The sequence below is a fragment of the Anabrus simplex genome, chromosome 2 (genome assembly GCF_040414725.1).
Source record: "Anabrus simplex isolate iqAnaSimp1 chromosome 2, ASM4041472v1, whole genome shotgun sequence".
NCBI lineage: Eukaryota > Metazoa > Arthropoda > Insecta > Orthoptera > Tettigoniidae > Anabrus > Anabrus simplex.
The window spans coordinates 893,370,219-893,390,966 of NC_090266.1; the positions used below are offsets into that span (position 1 = coordinate 893,370,219).

Genomic DNA, 20,748 nt, shown 5'->3' on the forward strand with positions numbered 1-20,748 from the left:
GAGGACGACTATTTGTGAAAAGATGCCAGCAGCGACGAAAGTTCCTATGATGAAACATCGGATGATGACAGTGAATTGTGAATGACCCGAGTATTGGACCAATTTTTTTTTTTTTTTTTTTTTTTTTTTTTTTTTTTTTTTTTTTTTTTTTTTTTACGATTTTTGTTAGGATTTTATTAACTGTAAGCTGTTTGAACTTACAGTTGTATATTTGAAGAAAATTAAATAGTTACCCAAGTTATTTGACTTTTTATTTTTTTCCATATTTTGCCATCTCACATTTAGGATGCGGGTCTTATTCGGTGGCGGGTGGTATTCAGGATTATATGTTAATGAAACTGGAATAATCTAACTGCTAGGAAAATAATGAAGTTTAGCAGAATGATGCCAAGACTTCTGCTCCTGACACAGGATGACTTCAGACGATACGAGTTCTAAATAAAAAGTTGTTCAACAACAGTTCCCCCCTGTACGTTCCTCGAATTTTGCCACAGCCTTCTAAATCACTCTGTGTACCATTCATAATACAGGAACATAAAGTAGGCAGCAATCAAGCTATAAATTTCAGCTTTAGCGTAATAGATGTACACTATACGTTAAATGTAAAATTATGAAAGATTCAATACCTCCATAAAAGAAAAAGTAGTTATATGAAGACAATCTTTCTGCTTTATGAGCAAAACTAAACTACGCTTCAAGAAGCACATCTTCCTAGTCTCTGAAGCAGAAAGTAACTGCGACATGTTACAATAAAAATATTCATAATGGGGATATAGCAATTAGGTGGTAGATTAGTAGGATATGAGAGATTACCTGAGCAGCCAACTTGAACGAGGCTAGGCTTTAAATCATTAAAGCATGAAAGCACTAATCATACCTGCAGATCTGGACCCATGCCAAGATCACCACCATTCCACAAGTTCTGGTCTTCTCGGAAAAGGGAATTGGTAAGTTCCATCGACAACCTCTTCTTGTAGTCCTGGGGTTTATCTTCTGACATACGGAACAACACAGCCGCTGCATATGTAGCTAAATTTTGAGAAGCACTAAAATATTAGTACAATGAAATCATATGGGGACTGTTTGAAAAGTTCACTGGCCAATAAGATGGTACTAACAAAATATTCAGAATGGGGATATAGCAATTAGATGTTAGATTAATAGGATATGGAGATTACCTGAGCCTCCATTTCTGGATTGAATACAAGTGCCACATAAAATATTGTTACAGGAATATGTGAAATGTTTGATGGTAGGTTTTTCCCCCCCTTCAACATTGTACCGACACAGATAGGTCTAATGCAATGACGGGATAGGAAAGGGCTAGGAGTGGGAAAGAAGTGACAATGGCTTTAATTAATGAACAGGTAATATGTATCTGTCATTATAGTCAACAGTTTACTGGAATAAACATACCGTTAAATTCTGAAGAGGCTTTGCTGGAAGATGGTAGCAGCACGCATTATATTGCAGAAGTAACTGTACGATTTCCAGAACAATAACTTTAAGGAATTATTCTCTATTTCCAGTTTGTGGAATATATACTTGGAATAGATCTCTTATTCCGGTCTAAAACTGTATCCTCGCTATGATCATTACGATGGGTCTGCCCCTCCCAAAGGCATTAAAAATAAAAATTACTATTTGCTTTACGCTGCACCAACAGATTGTTCTTAGGGTGACAATGGAATAGGAAAGGGCTAAGAGTGGAAAGGAAGCGGCCGTGGCCTTAATTACAATACAGCCCCAGAATATGTCTGGTGTAAAAATGGGAAACCATGGAAAATCATCTTCAGAGCTGCCAACAGCGGGGTTTGAAACCGCTATCTCCCGAATGCATGCTCAGAGCTGCACGCCCGTAACAGCATGGCCAACTCACTTGGTAAAGGCATTTTAGAACTGCTGCGAGCAGGTGATGACACCGCTCCTAATATGGAATACAGATGCCTTGTGCAGCCGCCCCTAACTTGGGGACAGACACTGCTCGATAGGTTCCAGTGTCATTTCCTACACTTGCCTCTTACCCATCTGTCTTACAATAATGCCCACCAATTCTTGATAAAAGAATAGTATAAAATACTCCTAAAACGCTCCCTGACACTTAAGTTTGACCACATCCATATTTTTGTAGGCCCATATCAGGTATCAGCAGGTGTACACGAGTTCATCATTAACACCCTCACTACCATCAAGATTGATCACTTGATATCCAACCTGTGCATTATCATCCTTATTACCACAATCATCACTTGACTATTTAATCATTACTTTCAGTTATTAACTTCTCTACACCTGTCTCAGACAAGTGTAAACCTCATGCTGTGTCTACCATGGCAGTCGCATAAGCCAGTCCAACAGAGGAATAATTATTTAAAAGGTATGTGTTCATGCAACCCGCCCTAAGATTGTCAAGATTATAATTACAAGGATAATTACACAATCAGATTTCTCACCTTAACCAAAGGAAAATAAGGTGAACTTATATTCTGAACTTCTAGGAAACTGCTTCTGATCTAGGCAATTTTCAAGTACCAGTTGAAAGTACTGGAAGATTTATAACTCTTGCTTTCTAGCATAATGTAATGGTCATTTTTATGTAAGTTATATAAACACTGAATATATTTTGGAGTATATTCCACAAAAAAAAAAAAAAAAAAAAAAAAAAAAAAAAAACTGTTTTTCAAACAGACACTGAATAAGATCATTTAAGGCTTATAGGAGTCCATGAACTTTTCAAATATCCCTCATATTATAAATTACATAAGAAGTAAGATTTAGGTAATAATTCCCTGTAAAGTTTTGTGAGGATTGGGAAGAACAATAACACTGTTACCAAGTATGGAAACACCTCTTCAAAGGAAGTAAATGCTGAACATTACTTATAGATGATGAAATCTGCAATACAGGAGTGCAAATACTGATACTGCCGAGTAATTATAATTATCACAGCCGTTTGAGCAACTTCAAACTACTACATCAGGCCTTCAAGTACAGTCAATTTTCTTAGTCTTATTTCCACTTTACTTACTTACTTACTTTAAAGTGTTAACACAATTTATCAGAAGCCAATATGTCATACAATTATGCATGATCAGTTAAGTAAATTCTTCCTTAAACACCAAATCTATGAGATTAAGTTAAAGTCTCATTATGTAGGTTGGACCTACTGGACTACTACTTATCAATGTCATGAGGACTGACCTATTTATGCTTAAAAAATTGTATTTAAATACCCCTTACCCAGGTAAATTGCAATATTGACATGATTTCGTTATGAACCCAACATGAAAAAACCAGTGAACTCTATGGAAAGTATTCAATAAATATGTGACATAGGAATTACAGTATACAAGCCACTACTTCTCTTTCATATGAAAATCATTCCCAAATGACTTGCTTATTTAGCAAGCCAAATTTATTACAATGCATATGATTCTGTGATGCTGCTGCAGGTAATATTTTAATTATGAAAGAGAGTAAAATATACTAAAGCAAACAGTTCTACATTACAAGGTTCTATTTAAGTGAAAGGGACAAACTTACCATAATCATTAACAAATAATTTTTTTTTTCTCTCAACAAAACATTCTTGCAAAATCTCGGACTATCAGTTTTACTTTACTAGTTAAGAAAAACAATTCTCTATCTCATCCATACTTACCAACACCTTCATTACGTGAATGAAGCAACTCTGTGAGAGGTGCTGTAGCACCTTCCTGTTCAATCATTTCTGCGCCTTCCTTATCAGCTGCTAACTCACACAAAACACCAGCTGCCACTCTTTGAATGTTCTCTATCTCATTGAACAGCAACTACAATTCAAGAGACAAGTAATCAAAACCAAGAAACCCTAGATGAATGGGAAGGAAGTAACAAAAAACCACATATGGAACAAATTCTAATGATTATGATGATGATGATGATTATCCACATTAAGGAAATGGTAACAGTTTTAAAGACTTCAATTTTAGCCATGTGATAGAACATACATTGCATGCTCAGATTATATATATTACGATTTATCAGTATTAATTTATTGATATATTAACTCTTCGAGTGCTGGGGAGCACGATCACGCTCCTCTGTAGGCTAGCGAAAAGTGCCAGGAGAGCCATCACGCTCCATGTTGCAACTGTCTGTGTAAGTCGTAATAGTTTGCACATGTCTGACAGATGGCAGCTCCAGTCGGCATCACTCTGTAGTAGATACTACATAGTTTCTAAATCTACCACCGGAATCTCTGTGCGACATGTTGTGTTGATTTTATTAATTTTTCTATTTCAGCTGTTTGGCGCGTACCTGTAGACCATGTGTTTGTAATAATGGCGACCAGTTCTCATACTGTGTTTGAAATTGATGGCAATTTGGTAGAGTGTGTTAATTGAGTGATGATTCTGATTATATCGAGTCAGGCGATGATTCAGATGATACTGAGAGTGTAAATAATGCCGGTAACATTTCAAACAATGACGACAGTGGTGATAATACCCGACTTACTCGTGCGACAGTGATGCGTGAAATTTCCGATTCAGACGGCAATGATAGTGACAGGAATAATGATGGAGTTGACAGAGACAGTAATGACGATGACCAGATTCCCGATTTCCGTGAAATTCAGACCGATCACGACGTGCAATTACAACCCTCTCCTGCATTCCTTGAGATGCCTGGCCCTAAACGTGCACTTCCTCCTGATGCTAGACCAAGTCAGTATTTTAATCTATTTTTAGAGGAACTATTATTCTTAAAACATTGATATTTTACAAACTAGTAAACAATGCATTAATGTGCACAAGAATACCAAATTTAGGTGAGTACAACCAAAATACTAGGATGTACTGAGATACAAATTTGAATTTTAAAATTTTTCAAAAATTGCATGAAAAATTTAATTTTTTTACTCGGCAGTATGAATTATTTTCGTGATGTTAATATAGTGAGTGAAGAGAGGGATCACTTCGCTACAAGAAAATGTAAACTACAATGAGATATCTTGAAAAGTGAGGATAAGGATAGGCTTTCATCTTCGGTGCTGCATAACAGGCATTTTCTCTCTGGAAATCTTGGCAACCATGGCAGTAAGGGAGACAGCACTAAGAGGGTTAAGGGGTGTAAGCTGGAAGATCACCATACTTGATTTTGAACGTAATATATTGTATACAGTACTGGGGAAAATCAGAGCTATTAACAACACAAAGTTGCATAGGTTATAACGTAGATTGCAACCAATTGACGAGTTCTGGGTGTGGCAAGTCCGTGAAATTCTTTCTCATAGGAAGCCATCTGTTAGCACATACATCTCATAGAACTGGATAGCCTCATGGAAGCCCCAGAGGCAGTAACAACTGGAGAGGAGATGGGAGATAAAGAACAAGATCCATTATTCATTGTCAAGTGTCGATTGTCATGTATGCAGTGGCAACTGTCTGGTCTGTCTGTCTATCTATCTATCTATCCATCCATCCATCTGTCTGGAGATGGTAATCATTGAGTAACACTGTAGCTCTAGTGGTATTTATATCTGGTAGCCTTGTGCTTACTGGAGTGTATTTTGCTGCATATCTTGTCTTCCGAGATAATGTGTGTTATTGCAGAACTACAGCGAGCTTACACAAGCAGACAGTATGTTACCTATGGATGGTAGATAGAATGTTAAAATATATGCGTGCTTAAATATCTATGGTGCGATTGCAAGGCATAGATAATGTCCAATAACGGACCATTTATATGCCAAGCAGGCATCAATTTTTGGTAATGAGACAAAGTCTTATAGTGCATTGGCACTGCCAGTGGCTACAATTAGCCTACGCAGTGGCCTCCACGGTATGCACTAGTCAGCGCCTTGGTAGGTGTGCTAGGTACCAACTCATGCGCCCAGCCTAGCACACGGGGGCGAAACGCTGGCAACAAGGAATGAGTTAGCTGGAAAATTTATAATATCCAATAACGGACCATTTATATTGGTATTATTCAAAGGCGATGTCGGAGTCTATTAGTAAATCTGCTGTGCCGTAAGAAAAAATGAAAATGAAAGAGAACAGGTTTCCGTAATAAATGCGTACGTAACATATCCTATAGCAGTTGTTAAGTTGTTAAAATAAAGGCTGAAGTAAACGATCATTTAATTTTAATGTTATACACTGAAATTAAGTAAGAATGCGATACACCTCAAGATATGGCAGAGTGCATCACTAATTTCAGAGGTTAGTTTATATTTTCTCGCGTCCGGTAAATTTTTTTCCATGTAAATTTATAGCGAGAACGTTATAATTACTCTACTAGCGTTTGGAATATACTTTCACGATACATATAGGACATTTAAGTTCGGTTAGGTGACGCTGTTTGAATAAGAAATCTGAAGCGTTTGCCACAGATGCCTCCGGAGTGATACTATAATTTCTTTGCACAATGAAATTGAACACAAACCTTCGTGTAGTATCAGATTTCGAAAAATAACAAATGAGTAAGCTGTAGTGTGGATATTATCCGTGCAAATTCAAGTTTTGAACAAACTGATTGCTGTTTCATACTGATCGTAATGTGTATGGGGTTTTACCCAACTTTTACGAAAATTTTGATATTACGACGATCCACTATAGCGAGTTAATTTTTCGGCGTTATGAATTCTCGCTATAACAGACTTCTACTGTATTTGGTTACATACTATACACTTCATAATGTTTCCATATTGTAACTGTAAAGCTTATAAAAAGAGTTCATGTTAGTCCCACCTTACAATACAAATATCAATTTCATTAAAATCAAATAGTACATGTTTCATTCTTGTATTGTGGACATCATTAGCTATAGCTTAAGTACCATTTAATACTAAAAGATAAAGGTATAAATAGGATCAAAAGTGATAACCTATAACTGAAGAAGAAATTAAGGCTTACTTGGGAATTCTTACATGCTGTATACACTGTACATATGTATATCTGTTCCACCAGAAATTAATGACTACCAGTACTTTTTGGGTGATATATCATGCCCTTTGATATCAAATTGCATGTCAGTTGGTAGTTCTCAAAAACTAAACCAGTAATTTTCATGTAAAGTGACCCTGATAAATGTGTCACGGATAAAAGTGATCCCACATGACTGTCTTAACGAAGTTAGGCCTGTTCTAAATGTAATAAGTAAATATTGTGAGGTTTATAAACCTGGCTTAAATTTAGCCATTGATGAAGCCATGGTTGCATTCAAGGGTCGACGTGGGTTGCGGCAGTATATGAGATTAAAGCCAACCAAATGGGGCTTCAAACTTTGGATTATTGCTACTTCTAAGAGTTGTTTGTTAGATGGAAAAGTTTATTTAGGTAAGAGAAAGCTGAAAATTTACTAATGGGTGAAAGTGTCATGAGTCTGTGTAAAAAAATTTCAGGTAAAAACCATCATGTATATTTTGATAACCTGTTTTCTTCGGTTACTCTGATGAAGTTGCTGTACGAAAGAAATATATATGTATGCAGAACTACCAGAGTTAATAGGAAAGATTGGCATTCAGAGTTTAAAAAACCCCAAGAAACTGAAGCTGATGCGAGGTGAATGCACAAAATTGTTGAGTGATGACAAAGTCTGTGCAGTAGTTTGGCAGTATAAGAAACTAGTCGCATTATTGTCAACAAATGCTGATCCTAGAACTGATGAGATAGTAGAACAAAAAATAGATAAAGGTGGAGAGAAAAAGGGTATTTCATCACCAGTATTTGTCATTAACTATGCAAAATACATGGAAGGGGTTGATTTGGCAGGCGAACCTTTTGCCTTTAACGATGTCGGTAGGACATCAAAGAAATGGTGGAAATTTCTTGTAAATGCTATCTTGAACATCACCATAATTGACGGATTCTTTCTATTTTCTGAAACAAACCAACCCTTAATACCCATGCACGATTACACTCAGCTGCAGTTTCGTAAGAACTTGAGTAAGCAGCTGATGGGAACTTTTTCTTCTAGAAAGCACATTGGCTGCTCCAAATTACCCCAGTCCGCACCATCACCAAAGAATTCACACAAACTGGTGAAAATTATCGGAAGAGTAAAATCATGCTTGTTCTGTTTAAAAAAACTAAAACCAGGACCAAGTCAAGAAGACAAGTCCAAACATCAACTGAATGTAAACAGTGTGCGATTCCCATGTGTAAGGCAATTTGCTTTTTAACCTACAATAAAGAAGAGCTTTCACTTTTACTAGAAGTATGAACACTCCTCTGGAATGCCAAAGTACCAACAAAATCGAAGCTGGTGATGTTCAATCAGTACTTCATACCAATCTTAACTTATAGTATTGAAACCTGCACCCTCAGCAAGGAAGACTCCAAGGTTGCAGGCATCCGAGATGTATTTCCTTAGGTCCACAATTCAAAAAACCAAACTGGAAAAGTTAACCCCTCAGCGCCGACCTCTATACGTGGTATAGACCCTCTTTTCTTCCGTAGCCGCCGACCTCTATACGTGGTATAGACCCATACATGGTTTCACATTTACGGCTATAGGGCGAAGAGTTTTGTAGTTATGGATATGCAAATTGTTTTGTTTCCAAGAAGACAGTTTCGGGTTTATCACTGTTGTAAATAAGAATTGAAAAATCGTTATAATGTAGTTGTTTTTGCAAGGTTAATTATTTGTCAAATAAGTCTGAGCACTAATCTCTTGCTTTTTTTGAAGTCAGTTTGCTTCATTCTTTCCCACAGAATAAAATAAAGAAATGATGATCTGAGAAGTTTGTCTTTTCGTGTGATGTTCTTTGCTCTATTTGTACATTGGGAGGGCGGTTTATTTATTATATTTGTCTTTATTTCTCAGCTTGTAATATTTTCATAACTCTCCACGAGCGCCCTGTGTAGGCTTCAGTTAGTGCTGCTTTCTGTCATACGATAAGAGAACCAGTTGTTCATGGTATATATCTCGCTTGAAAGACGATGTCTCAATCTTTTATCTGAAATATGTATCGAGTTGGTTTGTTTCGTCATAAATGGTATTACCCTCACTCAGTTTCGTCCTGTTGTTTTCGGTCTCGCTGCAGCTTCACCAGTCCGTGTGACGCGCCGCGCTCACCTGTGGTATGACTGACAGTAACGTGCTTGAAATATTGTATAATTCAGATGAAAGTTTATTCGGAAGTAGTAGTGACAGTATAAGCAGCAGTGATAATGAAATAAATGATGTACCAGTGGTAAATGATGAGAGTGACGTTGAGGAGGAAACAGTACTTGGAAATTTCGTGTAAGAGACTATAGATAATTATACAGGTCGAAGAGAAGTTTTCAACGGTGAATTCTGATTGCTAAATTCTCTAATATTACTCACATATGTCACAGAGAGAAATATTAAGCAATTACCTTATCGGGTTCAGCTGGTGAAAGGTTTGTTTACAAAATACGCTCGCTCGGGAGGGGAACGAAATATCCAAGGCCGGCGCGCATCAGATAATACAGTTCCAAGGTCGCAGGAAATATATTTTATCAGGAAATTAGTACCCAAGAGTTGGAAATCCAAACCTCAGAGACATTGTATCCTGTGTTCAAAACACGGCGAAAAGAAGACGTCAGTGTACGGTTGCCAGGAGTGTGACTTGAGTCCCTGTCTCAAAGAGTGCTTCGAACTCTATCACACGGAACGAAATTACTAAGGAAATGTGAAACAATTATGTAATTGTCTACATGTATATAGTTCTGTCATAAGGAATTCCAAATTTCGTGAAAATCGGGCTACTCTTATACTTGCAGTAACGCTTTAAGTGAATCGATGTATTTCAGTCGCGCGTAGTTGAAATCTCATCCGGCCGCGGGGTAGGAAGCTATTTAGATGGCTGCGACGCTGAGGGGTTAAGGAATGATGTGGATAGGAAAGAAGCTGGGATAGTTACAACATTGTTGTATCAGGTCAGCACGTCCAGACTGAGGTGGTTGGGGCATGTAATGAGGATGGAGCCAACAAGGACAGCATATGTTAACTTGGAGAGACATGTGGCAAGGAAACGGATAATGGGAAGACCAAAAATCCATTGGATGGACATTGTAAAGATGGATCTTGCAGATCGGGGAAGGACACCGGAAGACGTCACTAACAACAGAACGTTATCTCAATAGGAAAAAAATGGAAGAGGGAAACGGAACTGTAAAATGATGATTATGAACCTACAATAAAATGTGTGGTGTAGAAATAGCTAAAGTTTCAGCAGTCTAAATTGATTACAAGACCAGCAAAAATTTACCTTCACTAACTGGCATGAAACCTGGTGAAAAGAAAATTGATACTGAAAAAATTCTACACCAAAAAAAAAACCATTTGTGCATATAAACTGAATGGTTATATAAATAGTTTACAGTTTGCATTACAGTGAAAATATATTTTTCAAACTAATTATGCTCTCAGAAATAAAATCAAAATTGTTGTATTCAAATTTTAATCTGTCAGAATTAATCTGCCTAATTTTGCTTAGCGAAAGTCTAATTGCCCTTTCCGACAGTACTTGGATATGATTTGTGAGAAGTTTCGAACAGTAGACAGTAAGCAGGTTCAGGATATAGAAAGTCAATGGGTGGCATACAGGGATGCTATAGTAGAAACCGCAAGGGAATGCCCAGGAACAACTGTATGTAAAGATGGGAAAAGGCGAACATCTTGGTGGAATGATGAAGTGAGAGCAGCTTGTAAACATAAAGAGAAGACTTATCAGAAATGGCTCCAAACAAGGACCGAGGGAGACAGGAATTTGTACGTAGATGAAACAGAGCGAAACAAATAGTTGTTGAATCCAAAAAGAAGTCATGGGAAGATTTTGGTAAGAACCTAGAAAGGCTAGGTCAAGCAGCAGAGAAACCTTTCTGGACAGTAATAAAGAATCTTAGGAAGGGAGGGAAAAAGGAAATGAACAGTGTTTTGAGTAACTCAGGTGAACTCATAATAGATCCCAGGGAATCACTGGAGAGGTGGAGGGAATATTCTGAACATCTTCTCAATGTAAAAGGAAATTGTCATCATCATCAAACTCATGAGGAGGAGGAAAATGATGTTGGTGTAATTACGCTTGAGGAAGTAGAAAGGATGGTAAATGAACTCCACTGTCATAAAGCAGCAGGAATAGATGAAATTAGACCTGAAATGGTGAAGTATAGTGGGAAGGCAGGGATGAAATGGCTTCATAGAGTAGTAAAATTAGCATGGAGTGTTGGTAAGGTACCTTCAGATTGGACAAAAGCAGTAATTGCACTTATCTATAAGCAAGGGAACAGGGAGGATTGCAACAACTATCGAGGTATCTCATTGATTAGTATACCAGGCAAAGTATTCTCTGGCATCTTGGAAGGGAGGGTGCGATCAGTCGTTGAGAGGAAGTTAGATGAAAAACAGTGTGGTTTCAGACCACAGAGGGGCTGTAAGGATCAGATTTTCAGTATGCACCAGGTAATTGACAAATGCTAAGAGAGGAATAGGCAGTGGTGTTTATGTTTCATAGATCTGGAGAAAGCATATGACAGGGTACCGAGGGAAAAGATGTTCGCCATACTTGGGGACTATGAAATTAAAGGGAGATTATTAAAATCAAAGGCATTTATGTTGACAAATGGCTTCAGTGAGAATTGATGGTAGAATGAGTTCTTGGTTCACGGTACTTACAGGGGTTAGACAAGGCTGTAATCTTTCACCTTTGCTGTTTGCAGTTTACATGGATCATCTGCTGAAAGGTATAAAATGGCAGGAAGGGATTCAGTTAGGTGGAAATGTAGTAAACAGTCTGGCCTATGCTGACGACTTGGTCTTAATGGCAGATTGTGCTGAAAGCCTGCAGTCTAATATCTTGGAAGGAGAAAATAGGTGCAATGAGTATGGTATGAAAATTAGCCTCTCGAAGACTAAACTGATGTCAGTAGGTAAGAAATTCAACAGAATTGAATGTCAGATTGGTGATTCAATGCTAGAACAGGTCAATAATTTCCAGCATTTAGGTTGTGAGTTCTCCCAGGATGGTAATTTAGTGAGATTGAATCAAGGTGTGGTAAAGCTAATACAGTGAGCTCGCAGTTGCTATCAATAGTATTCTGTAAGAAGAAAGTCAGCTACCAGACGAAACTATCTTTACATCGGTCTGTTTTGAGACCAACTTTGCTTTATGGGAGCGAAAGCTGGGTGGACTCGGGATATCTTATTCATAAGTTAGAAGTAACGGACATGAAATTGGCAAGACTGGTTGCTGGTATAAACAGGTGGGAGCAATGGCAGGAGGGTACTCTGAATGAGAAGCTAAAGGCTAATTCAGGATTGAACTCGATGGATGAAGCTGTACGCATAAACCAGCTTCGGTGGTGGGGTCATGTGAGGCGAATGGTGGAGGATAGGTTACCTAGGAGATTAATGGACTCTGTTATGGAGTGTAAGAGAAGTAGGGTTAGACCAATACGACGATGGTTAGGCTCAGTTTCTAATGATTTAAAGATAAGAGGTATAGAACTGAAGGAGGCCACAGCACTAGTAGCAAACAGAGGATTGTGGCGAAGTTTAGTAAATTCACAGAGGCTTGCAGACTGAACGCTGAAAGGCATAACAGTCGATAATGATAATGTAATGTATGTATGAATGTATATCACAGTGTTACATGCATTCCCTCATAAAAATTACAGGTATACCGGAGTAGTAGTTTTATATTTATATTTACTACTGTTTAAACATTGGCTGTACAGATCTGGAGATGTAAAGAAAAATGATGCCTGGAAAGTTGCATTTGAGTGGCCTCAAAGATCTGAGGGAGAGGGTTAAGAACAGGAAATGTTTCAGTTTATTGTTTCAAAATGTCACCTTGTACTGCAAAACAAGGACTCATTTGAGGAATTCCTTAAATGTGGAAGATCTTGTTATGGTAACATCAAGATGTTTGGCTACTGGAGAATTTTTACAAGCTTGCAATTTAGTATCAGAATACCACAATGTACTTCTTCAAAAATAGTTACAGAAACCTGTGAAGCTGTCTACAAATCAAGACGATTGTTGTCCAGTTGTACTTCCCCTTAAAATAATAATCACCACCAAAACCACCACCACCATGACCACAAATCATTGAAAGACAAACACCTGAAGGTTATTTAGCATGTTTATTTTAGATTATAATAAGTGTTGTACAATTTAGAACACAAAGAAGCATGTTTATTTTATATCCCTGTATCACATTTATGGCTTCAGCAATGTTTTGTATATTTGTATATTTCCAGTTTTTGTAATGTTTGTGCTTTCAATTGTACAACATTTCTTGTAACTCATAATGTAAAATCAGAAGATTTGTGGTTCCCACAGACTATGAATACTTTTTACCCACTATTTTCTTCCTTCCTCGTAACAGATTTGATCAAAGGTATGATGACCATAACTTTCACACAACTATGTCACAGCTATATATGATCAAAGACTCTGTATTACACAGTAAAATATGTTATCATATATACTTTAAGAAACCTCTCTGCCAAATGTGATACTGTCATATTTTTTTTTTTTTTGCAATTTGCTTTACGTCGCACCGACTCGGATAGGTCTTATGGTGATGAGGGGACAGGAAAGGCCTAGGAGTAAGAAGAAAGCGGCCGTGGCCTTAAGGAACAGCCCCAGCATTTGCCTGGTGTGAAAATGGGAAACCACTAAAACCATCTTCAGGGCTGCTGACAGTGGGGTTCGAACCCACTATCTCCCAGATGCAGGCTCACAGCTGCACTCGCCTAACCGCACGGCCAACTCGCCTGGTGACACTGCAATAACGTTGAGCCACCATACTTCATAAAAACGTCATATCTTCAACATGTTCACACTCGATGTCCTATGGCATATATTTTGTGTGATTCCATCTGTGAATCATGCCATTGAAATAATCTGCACACCCAAATTTTGGAAGATAATTTTTTTAAATTTGAAATTTGTTTTAAGAAATCAATCTTTGCATAATGTTGCAGAAGCAATCTACAACAGGAAAAAAAAAGCTAGTTACAATGTTTATCAATTTAATGTTAATATGTGCAATGAAATTTTAGAAGTTAATAATCGAATACTTCCTAACCTCTATTCATCATCACTTTTATAGTCGTCACTAGTGGAAGAATTATATTTGTCTCTCCATCTTCTCATAGTCATATCCAGTTCTATCACTGAATATTCAAGATAAACTTAAATATTATAATTAAGCGGTCCGCCTATTCAATACAATATATAATTTATTATATCTAGTACGTTTCGTCCCCTAAGGGACATCAGCAGCTAATAATAAATTAACATTAATATATCAGACATAAATATTAAAATTGGAAAGACACCTTAAAATTTTTGACATTTAAAATAAGATCTTTGAAATTTTGTTAAAATTGTAAGTCATAAGACAGAGAAAACAGTTAAATTGTCCATATTTCTCTCGATGTTCTTGGAAAATACCAGTTTTGCTTATAAAATCTTAAAATATCATTTGTTGTAAATAGCACACTTGATTTGTATCCCTTGGTAAAAGATTTGTTGAAACTTAATAAGCATTCCTTAGATGGTATAATAAAATTTAAATGCTTCAGAATTTAACGTCAGATCGGGGCCGTGATGGTAAAGTTCTGTGTGGTAATGGATATAATTTTATCTGAAATAAAATGAAAAAATAAAAAATAATATAAGTGTAAGTAACGTGAAATGGAAGATTAAATAAATATAACGTAATGTAATAAAATCGTATTACTCACTCATTACTGGCCCCGATGTGCGGAGAAGGACTCACTTCTACCGAGGTAAGCGTGCATCTGCTTTAAAACAAGTACTAGTAGTTGCTACGCAGAGCGGGGAGTGTGGAGGGGAAGTAGGAGAGTGTGTCTTAAGTTGAACAACCTGAGTGTCACCGAGCGTGTGACGTGTTAAGAGTCTGACGTTTCTTCCTAACTTTCACTTTTAATAGTTCTTCATATAAAATGTCATACTTCTCAGAAAGCTCACTGATATTATTTGTTGGATTGTTTCTCTGGTCCAGATAAATGTAGATTTCCTCATATATGTTCGCTCATGGCCGAGTATCTGTTGTATTTCTTGGCTCTGGTGTGTTCCTGATATCTTATAATGAAGTTCCTACCTGTTTGTCCTGTGTAACTTTTTAAACAACTAGCACATTTCAGTTTATAAACACCCGAATTTTGGAATTTATTATTATTAACGATATGAGTGTTATAAAATAATTTTGAGTTTGTGTTGTTAGTCCTAAAAGCGATTCTTAAATTACGTCTTTTGAATACATTCGTAATACTATACAGGGTGAAGCGTAATTCGCGCACTCGGGCGTCGCAGCGCGACTCCTCACATGCCAGCAATAAAAAAATGTCTCTTACAAATTTTCGTCTTGCGAGTATATCCTGTAGAAAACGGACGTTGAAGAGTAGCAATCTGGCAACACTGTAACCATATGTAGGGTAACTACCGCTGTCAGCACATTCTCGTCGTTCTGTACAGTTGGTGCAGTGGGTATAGTTTTTGGTTGGCATGCAGGAGGTCGATGGTTCGATCCTGGGTTGAGGCACATTCTTTATTTGCTAATTTCCATCTGACATTACCTACTGTAATACAGTAAGACACCGTTTCTGAGGTCACATGCATCCTACATTGACAACATTTTGTAACGCTGAAACAACAAATACCTGGTTAGACTAATAAGAAATAGACAGCTGAAACAAACAGGTTTCACATCTAGTAGATGAAGTGGTGCGAATAAATTCACGCCCACGATGTGGAAAGGGCGCCTTTCAAAGCTGACCAATGAAAACGACTGTTTGTCCATTTCTAGGATCGTAGTATGTAAGTGCAAATGGTTTCTAGAGGACCCACTGCAATCGCTGTTGACGATTAAGATGTCAGATACGATACCACCTGGACTACATTTACGAAATAAAAAACAAACGCCTCAACCCAGGATCGACCACTCGACCTCCTGCATGCTAACCCAAAACTCTATCCACTGCACCAACTTTTCAGTACGACTAACGTCTGCCGACAGAGGTAGTTACCCTACATGTGGCTACGGTGTTGCCAGATTGCTACTCTTCAACGTCTTTTTCTGCCGGATATACTCGCAAGACGAAATTCTGTAAGAGACATTTTTTTATTGCTGGCATGTGAGGAGTCGCGCTGCGACGCCCAAGTGCGCGGATTACGCTTCACCCTGTATATTTTACTGCTATTATATGTAAATACAGCACATTTCTTATTCTCTTTTCCTTTTTGTTCTTGTATTAACGTAGTCTTAGGCTTATGTTTTACTTTATTTATAATTCTGTTTACAAACTCCTTATTATAGCCATTCTTGTATGCTAAATGGTATATAGTATTAATTTCTTTTTTTAAATCCTGGGTTGAAAGCGGAATATTAAAAGCTCTGTAAATCATGCTTTTATGAGCTCCCGGGTGTAAAGAATCATTTTTGATCATTTACAAAAAATGATATTTTAAGATTTTATAAGCAAAACTGGTATTTTCCAAGAACATCAACGAGAGAAATATGGACAATTTAACTGTTTCATCTGTCTTATGACTTACAATTTTAACAAAATTTCAAAGATCTTATTTTAAATGTCAAAAATTTTAGGGTGTCTTTCCAATTTTAATATTTATGTCTGATATATTAATGTTAATATATTATTAGCTGATGATGTCCCTTAGGGGACGAAACATGTACTACATATAATAAAAATTATATATTGTATTGAATAGGCGGACCGCTTAATTATAATATTTAAGTTTATCTTGAATATTCATTGATTGATTATAGTCAATACGGGATTAGTATTACTTGAAATGAAGCTGTTAAAGCTTATCACTTGTAATATCCAGTTCTGTCAAACGAATTTGTAATACCACACATTTTGTGAAATATTCCCCACAAGTGGTAGGGGAATGGAGTCCCAGGCACATTTTACCCACTTGCAAATCTGCAATGCATCCAGCTGCTTGATTTTTCTACTCCATGTAAATTCATGTTTTTCATCTGGCACCCATTGCATATATCACGCCTTCAGATGAATAGTCACTTTATAGACACATCTACTGGTTGGAGGCCAATCTTCATAAAAGGAAAGAAAAATTCCACCTAATCAATACATTTATTTTCTTGTAAAGTATTACAATCTAGGACCGGTTTCGACCCTTCATAGGTCATGCTCAGCTATATCAGAATCACATTTGCATTTCTATCTTATACCTCTGAAAGACCTTCATGATGTATTGTTTCATAATTTTCAGTGAAAACTTATCTAAAAAACTTACAAATTTCTAAGCGTTGTGTTAAAATTAAAAATTAAAAAACTTTGTCTATTATATACATGCCCTTGGGCTGACAGAATGCATCCTTGGGTAGATTAAGCATCTATCTTAGGTATTGCTTATTCTGTTGAATCGAAACCCTTTTATACTTATGTACAATCATGAATAGACTATCAGTAAAATTTGATAAATAAAGCTTGCGTGATAATCATAATAAAATATCATGTTGCATCTTTATACCTTATTGCTGGAGTGATATTATTTTAGGCAAAATATAAATGCGTGTTGACCTCTATAAAATATTTTTACATAAACGTCATACACAAGCTACGGTGCAGACAGCGAACCTCAGTGACTCCGCCCATACACACGTAACAACCTCCCTTACTTATCCCTCCGCCCCTCTCACAACAGACAACACTAGAACCATCAGTACGAGGTACATTACTTGTCAAACGACCAAGAAACTTGCATTTCAAACATCCAGCAGTAAGTAAATTAATTCAGGCTTTACAAATTCACACAATATTACACTTCTATTGAAATCTAACTCACTTCATTCATTTTGGCTTACAGACTTTACCAGCCTTAAAAAAGGGAAAGGAACCACCACAGTCTTACGGCATTTGATGGGAGAAAACTCCAGAAGTTAGACCAGAACTGAATCACACATATATTCCATAATTTAACACGTATCAAGCTTATATTGATCCATTTCACAGTTATAGGAATGTGCTGTTATTTACAAATGGAACCTATAAAGATCAACATTCGACATATATAAAAAAAGGCAAATTATGGAAATATAACGCAAGAATCAAGGCCAACACGTTTCAGTGTCACTAAACACACTGACTATATTATTAGACATTCAAGTGTTTTTTAAAACTTCTGTAGTAAATGATAAGCATTCAATTTAATAGACATTTATGTTTTATACAATACATAATCAACATAATATGAAACTTGTAATTTTATGCAAGAAGGAACTGACATTTAATCATTAGGTTTAAAAGCCAACCATACACGGCATATTTAAACATTATCAATATCTGATGTTATATAAGACAAATTGTTATAATATTTTACCACATAACAATGCAAGATCCAAGCAATAAGTATTTTAGACTTTAAAGTACAATGATTAGACTTTAAAGTACATTAGTGTGTTTATGTAAAAATATTTTATAGAGGTCAACACGCATTTATATTTTGCCTAAAATAATATCACTCCAGCAATAAGGTATAAAGATGTAACATGATATTTTATTATAATTATCATGCAAGCTTTATTTATCAAATTTTACTGATAGTCTATTCATGATTGTACATTAAGTATAAAAGGGTTTCGATTCAACAGAATAAGCAATACCTAAGATAGATGCTTAATCAACCCAAGGATGCATTCTGTCAGCCCAAGGGCATGTATATAATAGACAAAGTTTTGTAATTTTAATTTTTAATTTTAACACAACGCTTAGAAATTTGTAAGTCTTTTAGATAAGTTTTCACTGAAAATTATGAAACAATACATCATGAAGGTCTTTCAGAGGTATAAGATAGAAATGCAAATGTGATTCTGATATAGCTGAGGATGACCTATGAAGGGTCGAAACCGGTCCTAGATTGTAATACTTTACAAGAAAATAAATGTATTGATTAGGTGGAATTTTTCTTTCCTTTTATGAAGATTGGTAAATGTCAATACGGAAAATGAAATTCATAAATCAAGATGGTTGGAGGACATACGTTAAGCCTCCAGGAATAATCACCAAATCAGTTTTTTCTCATAACTTCTGTCACACTCCTTGAGTTGTGTCCACGGAAGCTGTCAAAGACCAACAAGGTTACGTAAATTTAGCAGCGCATCTGGGTGATGTTGCCAAACATGTGTCACCCAGTTAACCAAAACGGTTTTTTAAATATTGAATTTTATTTTACATGTTGCTTTATATGACACCAACACAGATAGGTCTTATGGCAACAATGGGATAGGAAAGGAGTAGGAGTGCGAAGGAAGCAGCTGTAGCCTTAATTAAGGTACAGGCCCAGCATTTGCCTGGTGTGAAAATGAGAAACCATGGAAAACCATCTTCAGTGCTGCCGTTAGTGGGGTTCGGACCCACTATCTCCCGAATGCAACCTCACAGCTGTGCGCTAATCACATCACTGTCCGTCCATCTTTTCGGATTCACTTTCAACAATAAACCTTTTACTGATACTTTCAAACAGCCTTTCCTTTAAATATCACATTAGGTAGCTTTCGTCCTTTGCCAGTTATACACAATATGACTGAACACCTTTTGTTTTCACTGCTGCCAATTCATTATGCTGGATCCCTCCTTCCTGTCGACAATGTTGCCAAGTGGCATTTCAAAATAGCCTGGTGTTTGATCCGTGCTCCAAATTTGTGATAGTATATATAAATCCGTACCTGAGAAGCAAAAGGGCTTATGTTCATTTTGTTAATTTTACAGTATAAGTTAAAAACAGTAACTGGCTGAACATCTATGCCAAATGCTCATTTTACAAATTCAGTAGAACTGCAAATGTGTTATAGATATTTATTCTGCATATCATATGATTATGTAGATGTGAAATAAATTCATATTCATATATTGAAATCTAAGTTTTCTTGGGAAAACTGTGAAAACGGATATACGCCCTTTTTCTTCTTAATTCCTTATTACACTTCTGGATGCTGTAAAAGTAAGTTAAAACACAAATAACTGTATGTAATGTCAATTTATACCTGTTCTGTAGCTTAAACAAGAAAAACAATATAGCACACACAAAATGTTATAATTATCACATTAAGACAATTTTCACAACTTTTCTTCACATTAATTTTATCACTGAAGTTGTGCATAAGATAATTGTAAATTACTTTCTCTGAATGAAATGTTCTCCAGAGAATTTCAATTTTTATCTATAGAAGTATCACTCATCTTCTCCATGAGGGATGTCACTGTAAAATGCACTGTACTGCCGTGGAATCCACTCAGTTAATGTTTTCAGGTCCGTGTATTTTGCTGAACTAATGGGTTTGGGTCCACTTCGTACAGTCAGAATTTCCTTTCATAACAGGAGAGCATTTCTACGATGTCTTCTGATATAAAATTCTTGAAAACAGGTGTCATTGAAGAATATCTTGTAGGCAATAACTCCAGGTTTGTCAGCTGAAATTTTAAGCCATACAACTTTCGAGATTAGGAATATTTCACCAGTAGTAGATTTCTTGTGATTTGTGAAAGGGGATCCAGATGTTTCAGTTAAAGATGTGAAATTTTTGAAATCGCTACATTGCATTTCATGGACTACTAGTGGCTTCTTTACCTGGCATGTTCTAATGAACAGAGCCCAATCACATGGTACAGCGATCTCCAAGTTGGTGCGTATTGACTTTTTCCTTTCAATGGTTGAATGAATACTGTCCACTTCCATGTGTGTGTGTGTGTGTGTGTGTGTGTGTGTGTGACATTTACA

General features: G+C 36.5%; 1 protein-coding gene across 3 annotated transcripts in view; it reads right to left on the reverse strand.

The window, feature by feature from the left end:
- The window catches only part of arm (armadillo), a 251,436-nt gene that overhangs the window by 56,771 nt on the left and 173,917 nt on the right, over positions 1-20,748 (reverse strand). For all 3 annotated transcript variants that reach the window (XM_067141649.2, XM_067141650.2, XM_067141651.2), the window contains exons 11-12: positions 3,662-3,812; positions 878-1,029 (exon numbers count right to left, since the gene is read on the reverse strand). In XM_067141649.2, coding sequence (XP_066997750.1) covers positions 878-1,029; positions 3,662-3,812 — 303 coding nt within the window. The remainder of the gene's footprint in view (positions 1-877; positions 1,030-3,661; positions 3,813-20,748) is intronic.